The 13,381-nt window shown below is 35.0% G+C and overlaps 3 protein-coding genes across 3 annotated transcripts; 1 reads left to right on the top strand and 2 right to left on the bottom strand.

Annotated features, from left to right (window-relative positions):
* Positions 1 to 419: 419 nt before the first annotated feature.
* LOC121731808 (larval/pupal rigid cuticle protein 66-like) lies at positions 420 to 1,054 on the bottom strand. Its single transcript, XM_042121463.1, has 2 exons — positions 1,043 to 1,054; positions 420 to 987 (listed from the first exon to the last, which is right to left on the bottom strand). Exons 1-2 carry the CDS (start codon positions 1,052 to 1,054, stop codon positions 496 to 498), a joined length of 504 nt encoding a protein of 167 aa, XP_041977397.1. The 3' UTR covers positions 420 to 495.
* A 4,727-nt stretch (positions 1,055 to 5,781) lies between these two features.
* LOC121734119 (larval/pupal rigid cuticle protein 66-like) lies at positions 5,782 to 6,613 on the bottom strand. Its single transcript, XM_042124542.1, has 2 exons — positions 6,589 to 6,613; positions 5,782 to 6,372 (listed from the first exon to the last, which is right to left on the bottom strand). The coding sequence occupies exons 1-2, from the start codon at positions 6,598 to 6,600 to the stop codon at positions 5,815 to 5,817; spliced, it is 570 nt and encodes a 189-aa protein (XP_041980476.1). The 5' UTR covers positions 6,601 to 6,613; the 3' UTR covers positions 5,782 to 5,814.
* Positions 6,614 to 10,686: 4,073 nt separating this feature from the next.
* On the top strand, positions 10,687 to 11,521 carry LOC121734127 (larval/pupal rigid cuticle protein 66-like). Its single transcript, XM_042124554.1, has 2 exons — positions 10,687 to 10,711; positions 10,938 to 11,521. The coding sequence occupies exons 1-2, from the start codon at positions 10,700 to 10,702 to the stop codon at positions 11,487 to 11,489; spliced, it is 564 nt and encodes a 187-aa protein (XP_041980488.1). The 5' UTR covers positions 10,687 to 10,699; the 3' UTR covers positions 11,490 to 11,521.
* The last annotated feature ends 1,860 nt before the right edge of the window (positions 11,522 to 13,381 follow it).

Below are 13,381 nucleotides of genomic sequence, written 5' to 3' on the forward strand. Positions count from 1 at the left end.
TATAATATTTTTGATATTCAAAATACATTAATTTCTCGCCAAAAAAATTATGAGAAATCTATTTTAATTATTTCTGTTTTCATTATTTCTTTTAGGTTCATTACGTTATTGCTCATATTAAATTGTTAAATTAATAATATTATAATAATTATAAGTACATATTATATTGGGGTATTATTTAAATTAAAATGTAATGTTTATAAATAATATTTATTTATAAAAGTATTTGAACCCAATATTTGGTTTTGAAAAAAAGAAGAAGCAAAAGTATCTTTGACGATAATAAAATAAATACATTTAATAATAATATTTAATTAATTATTATGCTAATACTTTGATCCTTTTTGATTCTGCACTTTTTATAACAAATTGGTATAAAAACATAAATAATAAACTTCACTGTAACCAAATTCCACACCACTTTTTCAGTGACAGTCTTTGTGGCAGTCGATGGGTTGAGCTGTACATATTTACCTACTAATACATAGTCTTAACTCAGTAGAGCTTGGCATATCCGCGGGCTGCGTAGGCAAGTGGGGCTGAGACAACAGGGGAATACGCCACCGAAGCTTGCGCGTATGCCACGGGAGCCTGGGCGTAAGCCACGGGAGCCTGGGCGTATGCCACGGGAGCTTGAGCGTATGCCACGGGAGCTTGAGCGTATGCCACGTTCGCTGTTACGACGGGGGCAGCGGGGACCACGGCGGCATATGCGGGGTCTTTACGGACCACCGCGTTGAAGCCGTTTTGGGCATCGGCGGAGTACTGAACAGTGCGGCGCGTACCGTCGGAGTCGAGGAGAGAGTACTGGCCGACGACGCTGTCTCCAACGCGGGTCTCCTGCTGACTCTTCACGTCACCAGTCAGGGGGTCCGATACCCCGTAGGAGAAGCTGCTGGAATCAGCGCTGCCTATGGCACTGCTGTGTGCTACTGCTACTAAGAAGGAGAAGACGACTACCTGAAAAGAAAAAAGAATTTGATTTTTCTTAATGGCAAAATTGAAAAAATATCTGATAAAGTTGAAAAATAATACAAAATACCTTAGCAAACATCTTGTATAGATTTCAATGTACAACTAATGTCTAATGTCCCACAGCAGCCTTTTTATAGTATTTATTTTTAATTATATTTATATGTATGCTAACGCAATCAAAATTTTGATGCAGGATCTTGTGCAATACTCAAACACTTGACCTACGTTCACAAGAACACATCATACATTAAGAATTTTTTGATACGCGGGAATCTTAAGATACGTGTAACGAATATGGTAACGATTGTAAAATCGCAATCATCAAGCAAAAAAAATTAAGGATGCATCCATTGCAAAACAATGTATTGAAAATGCATTCTTAAATATTAATACTGTTAAATTCTAGAAGTATGTTCTATATCTTATATCTTTAAACGAGCAATTCTTGTATATATATATATATATATATATATATATATATATATATATATATATATATATAATTGGAATCTCGGAATCGGCTCCAACGATTTTTCATGAAATTTAGTATATAGGGGGTTTCGGGGGCGATAAATCGATCTAGCTAGGAATCATTTTTAGAAAATGTCATTTTATTCGTGTTTTATTGTATACCTAGCTAAGCTCGGTCACATAGCTAGTTAAATATTGAAACACAGGTTATAATCATAATATAATAATTTCTCTTATTAACGTTATATACATATTATACACTTCACCTGTTTACCTTACAAAAGAATAGGGAGATAATATGATATTCAGTTTTGAATGTTATGAGTAAAAATGCATCGCCTCTTCGGCCCGATTCGACCAAACTTGAAGTAACACGAGTATAACTATCATGAGAATAATTTTACTCCTTTAATTTACTCTAGGATATTATCGTTTGCATTTTACCAAGTTACTCAAGGAGTATGAAGTAAAATGTCAATTATAGTTCACAATGACACCGACTGTGACAGTTGACACCCTGTTGTGCAACTATTCTCAGTTTAATATTTACTCCACCAAAATAGCCCGTGTAAATATTTAATCCCGTGTAATTACCTCATTCTTGGATTAGAAGTTGGAAAAACGCAAAACCAGCTTACTCTTAGATCAGGAAACAGTTATACTCGAGTAAAATTTTACTCCAGTTTGGTCGAATCCGACCACGTGGCAATATGAACCGACCCTTAGTCTCCTCAAATCCTAAGCTTATGACGTTGGTGATGATAATAAGTAAGATAAGATCTATTTATCTAAGTTGTCATAATTAAAGAGACTACATTCGAGAACAAAACCGGATATTTTGACCTACTTTATTAATGTCATTAGCCGAAGCTATAATATTTTTATGTGCATCCTTTTTTAGGCATATTGGATCAAGGATTATGGCTAATAAAATTTAGAAATACTTATTGTCAAACAGCGTGTGGAAAATAACAACTTTTTGTTTTAAATGTTTTATTTCTTGTTTACATGTTATTTAACTTATTATTTTTATGGTTCCGTACCCAAAGGGTAAAAACGGGACCCTATTACTAAGACTTCGATGTCTGTCCGTCTGTCTGTATGTCTCCAGGCTGTAACTCAAGAACGGTAATAGCTAGAGAGTTGAAATTTTCAAAGATTATTGTATTTTTGTTGCCGCTATAACAACAAATGCTAAAAACAAAATAAATTAAATATTTAAGGGGGGCTCCCATACAACAAACGTTATTTTTAAAACATTTTTATCATTTTTGATCGGTATCAATGAAGACAACAGATCGGCACCTTAAATTTTCACAAAATACTCAGCTGTATTTATGCTTTAATAATTTATATATATTTAAATACATTATATTTAAATACAAAAATCACAATTTTTTATTATTTTTGCTCTATAATGGTACGGAACCCTTCGTATGCGAGTTCAACTCGCACTTGGCTAATTTTTTCATATTCTTTCTTAGCTATATAGAACAGAACATTGTACGGCTCTACATTAGAATACATAGCGTAGTTTTTCATTATATTATTAAATAATAATAAAATAATATAAATTAACAACTAGATGACGGCCGCAACTCAGTTGCGCCAAAATATATCGATTTATTGCGCGGGAATAAATCGCCAATGTCCTTTCCTGGGGCTCAAAGTATCTCCCTATCAACTTTCAGCAAACTAGGTTCAGCGGTTTGGGGGTGAAGAGGTGACAGACAGACGGACATACTTTCGCATTTATAATATTAGTATGGGAGTATGGATTACAAAAATATTAATTAGCATAAAGGCTACGCTGTTTAACTAAGTAAGGAAAACTGAGGAAAATAACTGCTGAAACTTGACTGTAAAGATGAGAGAGATAACGCGTCGTCGGTCGTGTTCCGGTGATAAAGTCAGACAAGTCGGCCCAAGTCCAAGAAATCGAAGGTGCTATCGTCTTTGGTATCGCGTATATATATATATATATATATATATATATATATATATATATATATATATATATATATATATATATATATATATATATATATATATATAAATATATTTAAAGTCAGACAAGTCGGCCCAAGTCCAAGAAATCGAAGGTGCTATCGTCTTTGGTATCGCGTATATATATATATATATATATATATATATATATATATATATATACGCGAAAGGGTATATATATATAGGAAGAAATTTAGTAGGGGGCGATAAATCGATCTAGCTAGGAATCATTTTTAGAAAATGTCATTTTATTCGTGTTTTATCGAATACCGAGCAAAGCTCGGTCAAATAGCTAGTAAGATATTATGTAAGCTACTGTACCGAAAACTAGTTGATAATAATCGGAAATATCAGCTCTACCAACTAGACGATGTTGCGTTTGGCATAAAATATATTTAAAGCGAAAAACTTCGGATCCCTTTTGACGAAATATGCGGAAACGTAGGTGATTAAATTTTGCACAGTTATAGTTTATATGGTGAAGGAGTGCATCGAGCTAATAGTATTTTGAAATTATGCTTAAAATTGAAAATAGATTACACGGCCAGTCTGTCATCAAACGAGAGCAATCATATAATTTATTAAATAAAGTCAACTCCCTTTTTTAACCCTACGAAACCAACAACGTTTTAAATGTTTGTACTTTTATCTCATAAATAAGTTTTTTTCAGTGATGTTTAGTTTTAACCTAAACATCACTGAAAAAAGCTTTTCAGTTTCCCCACTTACGTATTTGTCCTTAATTTTAAATTTGAAACATCTGATCGTTTGCTAATCTATAATAGGTCTACCAGAATCTGATGGCAAAAAGTGAGAAATTAAATTGACTTGCAATGCCGAATTGGACGTCTACGTCACGTGAATTGGAATATAACATTTTGATCCTTTTTTTTCCTTATAGCGGCTTATTTTGGGTGTGAATATATATGCAAATATAAAAATGTATCCAATGATCTACAATTTTTTTTTTAAATCTGCCGTCAAAATTTGCCATCAAATTCTGGTAGACCTTTAGTTAACATCAAGATACACTAACGAGTTTCATATTGTAAATTAAAGGCGGGCGTTTATAGTACCTTCAGACTTAGCTGTTAGTAAATCCATATTATTAAAATGAAAATGTGGTTTATAATCATTTTAACCTTTGTTGGGGTCTAGAGGTACCCCAATATAAATATACATATAAATTCAGAATGGTCGAATAATTTTTAAAACCCGTTTAATATTATAAAAATAGATATTATTTTATTTATGAAAAGCATTTATTAATAATAAACTAACCATTATTTAGACAGTAAAGCACATTTTTATGAACTAACCAATCTCGTGCATAGAATTTGTAGGGCACATGTTTAATGTACTAAAATCCAACAAAAATGTCTACTTCTGACTAACTCATTGTTTTTTTCTAATAAAATAAGCCTTAGAAAGAAATAATCAAAATAAAAATTAACACTAAACATTACAGAAAAAAAATTGACAATCCGTGAAAAGTACGACCCTAAACTAAAATAATTCCTTGAGTAAGCTAGGTAAGTAATAAATAATTTTCCTGAATGAGACTTGCAAATAGTTTTTTATAGTAAGGCTTACGTACAATAATAATTAGTTCTGGGACAATATTCGCCTCATTTTTGGTGCACTAGGTCTAGCTATCTCTAACTCTTTCAAAATGTTTCCAAAAACAGAGACATTAAATTGTATAATATTATTTGAGCAATTTGATTTTCTGTTAGTCGGCAACAAATTTTCCATTTATACATAGACAATTCAAAAAAACAAACAAAATAAACACATAACCAATGTGAAAAAAGTATATACGTTAAATCACGGGTGGGGTCTGCAGGTATCCCCACATAAGCAAAAATGTAACTTCTCTTATCAGAGGAGCGACGGACTTTTACTCACTGAAAAACCTCGCGTTGCATTGAGATTACCCGAAAATATTTGATCGTAACTTGCCAATTTAAAAAAATACCGTCAAAAACAGCACGTGGGGTCTGCGTAGACCCCGCCCGTGATGTTAAAGGTTAAATTAGAAAAGGTCAAAAAATATTGACTGGAAGCTTGGCACCTTGTTAAGTATGGAATTTAAGGTTCAAGTACCCCGTGTGCCTTTGCGCGAATTTTGTAAAATAGCAAAATAGCTAGCTACTATTTATAAACTAGCTACTATTTTTATGCGGTTGTTCAATTATTACTTATTCTCAATTATTTTTGAGGCTGTTCAGTTACGTCACAGAATATATAATAGTACAAGTAGTTACGTATTAAATCAGAGACAAGAAGTAACATAAAATTATTTTTATTTACAAGTTGTTATATCACAGTTTCCATGACAGTCTTTTTTGTCGTCACCGTTTACCAGCCCAGACGTCCAGCGTAGCCGAGTCCGAGTCCGTGGGCGCCGTAGCCGAGTCCGAGTCCATGGGCGCCGTAGCCGATGGCGCCCTGGGTGCCGTAGCCGATGCCGTAGCCGGGAGCGGCGATGGCGCCGTACGCGAGGGGAGCAGCAGCAGCGCCGTAGGCGAGAGGAGCAGCGGCAGCACCGTAGGCGAGAGGAGCAGCGGCAGCACCGTAGGCGAGGGGAGAGGCGGCGGCGTATGCCAGGGGTGTAGCGCGGGCGTAGGCGCCGTATGCGGGAGCGGCGTGGGCGATGGGGGCGGCGATGAGGGCGGGGTCCTTGCGCACCACGGCGTTGAAGCCGGAGTGTGCGTTGGCGGCGTAGTCCACGGTGCGACGTGTGCCGTCAGACTCCAGCAGCGAGTACTGGCCGACCACGTTGTCGCCGAGGCGGGTCTCGTGCTGGCTCTTGACGTCGCCGGTGTGGGGGTCCGACACGCCGTACGAGAAGCTGTTGTAGTTGGCGCCAATGCCGCTGCCCTGGGCGGCAGCCACGAAGAGAGCGAAGATTACGAACTGTAAACAAAAAATTTAATTAGCAAACGGAGAAGTTAGGAGAATGTTAACAATAATTTTTACTATTTAAATATTTTATTCAAACTAATATTATGGAATTTTAATTATTTGTATTGTCTAGTAAAATACTTAAATTAATATAATTTATATATCCGCCAGGTAAAATGTAACAAAGTTATGCAAAAATATTAATTGCAATTTGCAACGATTACAAACCTTGAATGCCATGTTTGAGTCTGAATGCTAACTGAAAGCTTCTGACGTTAATCGCAGTTAAACGCTATTTATATGACTCCTCACTAACGTTGTTTGGAGGTGAACGTATTTTTTGGAGTTGGTAAATGAAATTATCTTTACATTGTACGAGAAACAGAACAATGCTAAGGTTATGTGATTTTGAACATATTAAAGTAGTAAACGAAGTAAACGAAAACTATGACAAAATAGTAGGAAGAAAAATTCAAGACGTACAAAAATTTTAAATAATATTGTCTATTCAGAAAATGACCTAATTAAGTTTTTTTAATAATACTAGAGATCGCTCAATGGTCGAAATTCGACCTTACTTGCAACGACATTAGGACTACTAAGTACCTATATTTTGTAAAAAAATATTGACTTCATCATAATCTTTTTCAATTTTTGTCTCTGGGACTCAGCTGATCTCAGACTGGCCGTATAGGCATTGTCTAATAGTATCTAAAATTTAATAAAAAAAAACAATAATCAATTTTCAATTTGTCAACTTGTTGTCAACGGACATCAATCATAAATAAAAGAGCATAATTCGTATGTATAGGCTTGTCACTCAAAAATCTGTTATCTTTTTTAGTAGTAGTGTCGTAGTGTGTGTAACGTTTTATTTGTTAAAAATATATATGATAAAAGCATAATTTTCAAATAATAATGGCTCGATGCACTCCTTCTCTATATAAACTATAACTGTGCGAAATTTCATGCACCTACGTTTCCCCATTTTTCGTAAAAAGGGTTACAAAGTTTTTCTCTCACGTATTAATATATAGATTATTTTACCTTTATTTTACTACCCGACTACGGCGAAGCAAAAAGGAGGGTTATGATTTGGCCTGTATGTATGTATGTGGGTATGGATGTTTATCTGTTCCCTCGTAACTTTAAACATACTTATCGTATATTTTGGACAAAATATGAGGTGTCGTTATAAGCCTCTTGACTGTCCGCTGGTTATAGGTTACATGACATCACGTTAAATTGACTGTAGCGCCATGGCTTTAGAGCGTGTTTTAGTAGACGGGTTTTGATTTTTTAAACTTTGTTTTACTTGATGTAAAAATAAATATTTTGAAAAATTCAGATCAAAACTAATTTGGAAAATATTAGGCAATTAGCCCACCACGTATTCTTTCCACTGCCTCCTTCTGTGATCAGGGGTAATGGGTTTTTTTTTTTTTTTTTAATTATTATTTCGTCCCCCTAACATTATCAGGGCTATTTATTTTCTATTTGTCTATACATACAATCCAATATAAATATACGATGTAATTAACACTACATTAAAATACCACCAGGGGTAATGGGTTGAAATGAATCTGAAGAAAGCTTGGACTATTTGTAGGTACTAAATGGAATAGCTTATTTTCTAAGCACGTGTAGTGTTAATCTAAATAAAAATTCTCTATTGTTTTGTTACATAGGAATAAAATTGTAACAATAACTATCCCACACAAATTATTTCGGTTGCAAAAATACTACAATAGTTAATGGTCCAGTAGTAATGTGTCAACAATTTACGAAAGATACAAAAAAATGGAATCATCGTTGAAAGAATGATTCTGATAGCTTAAAAATTCACCAAGATATGACAATTCAAATATCTCATAAAAAGACCTGCCCGAAACGCTTCATACAAAGTGCTACGAAAGTATGACGTCAGTCTTTCGTAGTTTGTACGCATCGGGAGACAACTTTGTACAACAGGTATATTAAATATTGCGTTTATGAAAGTGGTTTCATAACAAAAGTTGCTTTTAATTACATGAGTTATCGAATTGTATACAGATATTAAGAAATTTAATTGAAAAAAAAATCGACTTGAATATCCAACTTTGAAGGCGCATAACAAAAAAAATACAAATGCTATCAAGCTGAAATTTTGGGAACACTTATTTTTTACCGTGAGTTCTTAATTTTATTAACAAAATTCGTTAATCTTTGATCTTGTCATCATCCCTATTGTCTCAACTCTACGACATAAGTGATAAAATATTTTTAATGTCGTAATAATATGGAACTATGCGAACACTGCAGCTATAATATAGCAATAGTAATAAGTTATACTTTGTAATATTTAATGAAATAAAGAATTAGTGTTATTATTATTATAATCCCTCTTAAAAATTAATGAGAGTAGCTGCTATAATATGAAGACAAATTCACGGAATAAAATTAATGAAATGTAAATAAAAAATTTGCTTGAATTTAAATTACAACACAGATTTATCATAATAATAATATAATAATATTATGCATGGACGCTTCACTCCACGTCAGTCTGGCCCCATGATAAGTACCTGAAGGACTTGTGTTACGGCCTTACGGGTACCAGACAACGGAAATGTATTTAATACTTTTATACTATACATATAATTTGTAAGAATGTAATTATATGATACACATATTATTTAATTAACATCCATGACCCAGGAACTTTGAAAACTTTTTGTTCCGTCGGCGGGATTCGAACCCGCGACCCCCGGTTTGAGCTACCAACATTACAGCCCACCAAAATGAGCCACAGAGGTCTTCAAACAATAAATTTCTTTATATTTTTAAGTTAATAGGGACAAATCACCATTTTATTTTTACCCCTTGGGTACGAAATAGTGAAACAGGTCCCAGTTTTCAGGCTTCCGTACCCAAATGTTAAAAGCGGGACACGTACTATTTACTAATACTCCGCTGTGTGTCCGTAGCACACACACACACACACACACACACACACACATTATGTATTTCTCTTGCCGCTAAAACAGAAATTAATACTGAAAACAAAATAAAATAAATATTTACGGGGTGGCTGCAATACAACATAATTTTGTAAGTCTTTAACGATAATAATATTATGGGACCCTTCGTCCATGAGTCCTACTCGCTTTTGGACGCTTTTTAAATTAGATGGCCATAGTGAATAAAAATTGTAGTTTTTAGTAAGTTCCAATTTTTTTTTTCATTTTTCTCATAATATTATTTACTGTCAATTTTATAATAAAACTAGCTGTCCCGGCAAACATTTCTTTTTCATATTAAGTATTTCGCCCGTATTATTTTATTGAAGTGACTAAATAAGTATATCACCATGGCAACGTCCATCGCTATCCCGTCGCACAAACAATGTAGGAGGGAGTTGTAGTCTCGAGTTGTAATAATTTACTATTATTTATTCAACAAATGCACTTGTCAATATAAAAAGTACCCAGTAGCCGATTCTCAGACCCACTGAACTGAAATTTGGTTAAAATCAGTAAAGCCGTTTCGGAGGAGTACGCGGCCTAACATTGTGACACGAGAATTTTATAATATATTAGATGCATTTGATCTAGATCCATATAATATCCACTAATACTAATATACTAAACTAATAATATTATAAAAGCAAAAGTTTGTCCGTCTGTCTGTCTGTTACCTCTTCACGCTCAAATCACTGAATCGATTTTGCTGAAATTTGCTATGGAGATACTTTGAGTTCTGGAAAAGGACACAATATTATGATAGTTTTTAGCGTAGAAAAATTTACAGTTCTCATGCGATAACCGAATATCGGTGCAACAAAGTTGCGTGCGTCATTAATTAGTACGTTAATTTTTTTTTATACATACATATACAGTGTGTTTGTGTAAACATCGTTATCCTTGAAACCATCAAATGAGACCGTCAAAATGAACAACTTTTTCTATGAGAAATGCTGGGAACTCAAAAAAAATGCCGTCTTCATACCCATACGGATGCCCGGATCGGCAATTTGTATGGGTATGAAGACGGATTTTTTTGAGTTCCCAGCATAATTGTTCTCGTAGAAAAAGTTGTTAATTTTGACGGTCTCATTTGATGGTTTCAAGGATAACGGTGTTTATACAAACAACGTGTATAATACAAATAAATAAAATAAATAAATAAAATCATTTATTTTACACTTCCACGATAAGGTAATACCGCGTAGAAATAAAAATACAATGTTAATGACAATATTGAAAGTAATTTTACCAAAAACCTCAACAGCAAGTCATATAAATAGCGATTTAAGTCGTTTAACATCAGTAGCATTTTAACGTGCAATCAAACAACAAACATGGCATTCAAGGTTTGTTTCAATTGAATATTACATTTTAAACTACACAATTTAAAGACAGTATATTATGAAAAGTCATGTAGCCAATTCTATCGGCAGATGCTTAAAAAAGACAAGACATATTTTAATATTTTAAGAGGATTTTCATAAAATGTAATTTCAACCCATAGGTACATATCACATATCGCCTTCTTTTTGCATGCTAATAAGTAATAACTATTGCTTTCTTTTATTTTAGTTCGTCATCTTCGCTCTCTTCGTGGCTGCCGCCCAGGGCAGCGGCATTGGCGCCAACTACAACAGCTTCTCGTACGGCGTGTCGGACCCCCACACCGGCGACGTCAAGAGCCAGCACGAGACCCGCCTCGGCGACAACGTGGTCGGCCAGTACTCCCTGCTGGAGTCTGATGGCACACGCCGCACCGTGGACTACGCCGCCAACGCTCACTCCGGCTTCAACGCTGTGGTGCGCAAGGACCCCGCCCTCATTGCCGCCCCCATCGCTGCTCCCGCATACGGCGCCTACGCCCGCGCCTCACCCCTGGCATACGCCGCCGCCTCTCCCCTCGCCTACGGTGCTGCCGCTGCTCCTCTCGCCTACGGTGCTGCCGCTGCTCCTCTCGCCTACGGCGCTGCTGCTGCTCCCCTCGCGTACGGCGCCATCGCCGCTCCCGGTTACGGCATCGGCTACGGCACCCACGGAGCCATCGGCTACGGCGCCCATGGACTCGGACTCGGCTACGGCGCCAACGGACTCGGACTCGGCTACGCTGGACGTCTGGGATGGTAGATAATGATAACAAAAGACTGTAAAAGAAACTGTGATAAAATGGAAAATAAAACTAAATTGTAAATATATATTTTTCATTATGAATATTATCTGTTTTTGTGTCATATTTTATTATTTAAGGATATAAATTCTTATTGTATACAAGGTGTAACAAAACTAAGCGATGATACTTTAGGGTGTGTGTGGGTCTCTTGTATCGAGTTCACAGTGAAAGTAGCTGCAGCGCTGGAAGAGCAACAATTTTGACATTAACATGGGCAAGCACCCCAGCGTCATGAATTTTCCGATACAATGGTTTAAAAAATAACACTCTTTCAGCGTTGCTAATTTCACAACGAACTCTATAATATAGGAGACCCATGATACACACCCTAAAGTATTATCGCATAGTTTTGTTACACCATGTATACATTTTTATATATTATTTTTATTACATTTGCCGTCCAAAATACAATAGAAAATGCCTCATGACTCATAAGAGTCATGAGTCATCAAATTGTCTTTTTACCCGACTACGGCGAAGCAAAAAGGAGATTTTGGCCTGTATGTCTGTAAGTATGTTCATCTGTTCCCTCGTAACGTTAAAACTACTTATCTTATATGGACAAATGAGGTGTCGTTAGAAGCCTCTTGATTGTCCGCTGGTTAAAAGCTACATGACATTACTTTAAATTGACTGTAGCGCCATCTAGGGGACTTAAAGTATAGAACAACAACAAACAATCCTAACGGTGTCGTGTGGGGTATCAAAAGAAAGAGCTTTATTAGCACATTTCAAATGTATAAGCATTATTAGCTATTTCTCACGGGTTTGCGAGCAATCACCTGGTAATTGCAAGAATTCATAAATCAATCGTTAGTGTTGAAATTCAAATCAAAAATATTTTTTCCGAAGCAGAAAGTAACTCTATACCTGGATACGAAATTAATTTAAAACCAAAAACAGTCACACAGACAGACTATTGGATTTATTATTACATTAATATAATATTATATTAATGGGTTGATCGTTGAATGTATTCCCAGCTTAAACATGAAAATAATGTAAAAAGGACAGCCAAGTCTATCTATGCAATCTTTATATCGTCAAAAGTTTTCAGATTACATTCAAGTCAAGTCTTCAACTTATTTTGTAATTTTAAATCAACATTCATCGACTGAATCAATAGTTGCCCCCAGACTATTTGTAAGAGTCAGGATCTTGGTAATGTAACCTTGACAGTCAAGTGTGGAGGAAAGAAAGTATCCGAAGGTTACGCGGCGACTACACAACGATCAAAATCAGTTTGCTATGGAATTCTTCCATAATTACTTTAATAATATAATAATATTATATTACTATCTATCATTATATACGGACTGTAACAAAACTAAGTGACAATACTCTATATTATAATAACTAGCTATATATATATATATATATATATATATATATATATATATATATATTTCCACCCCAGAGTTGATATTACGTCCTACATGGCGGTTTTTGGTAAAAATATTTATTTTGTTCGCATGTTACTAATTATTGCAAGCTCCTCATAAGCGTCTGGACTGATTTAGAAAAAATTTTTCGTTTGTAGGTATTTCAAGTGTGTTCTAACTTCCATAATTTTTGCTGTGTCTGTGGTACCGGAAACCGGTATGGTCAACAGACAGCCCTAGACTTTTACTGTAACTGGGTTTTCTCCGTATGTAGTACGAATCAAGTCAATTCAAGTTATAAATCTTATTGTAAATTGAATAATTTGTACACATGATAAACACTTTTTTCACTTAATTAGAAGTTTGTTTCCACATTTTCTATTAATATAATTATTTACAATTATGGCGTTACTCTTAAAAACAATAGGAACCTATTTTAGAAGAACGTCCTAGTACTAGGTATGTAC

Source organism: Aricia agestis, chromosome 1 (genome assembly GCF_905147365.1).
Source record: "Aricia agestis chromosome 1, ilAriAges1.1, whole genome shotgun sequence".
Lineage (NCBI taxonomy): Eukaryota > Metazoa > Arthropoda > Insecta > Lepidoptera > Lycaenidae > Aricia > Aricia agestis.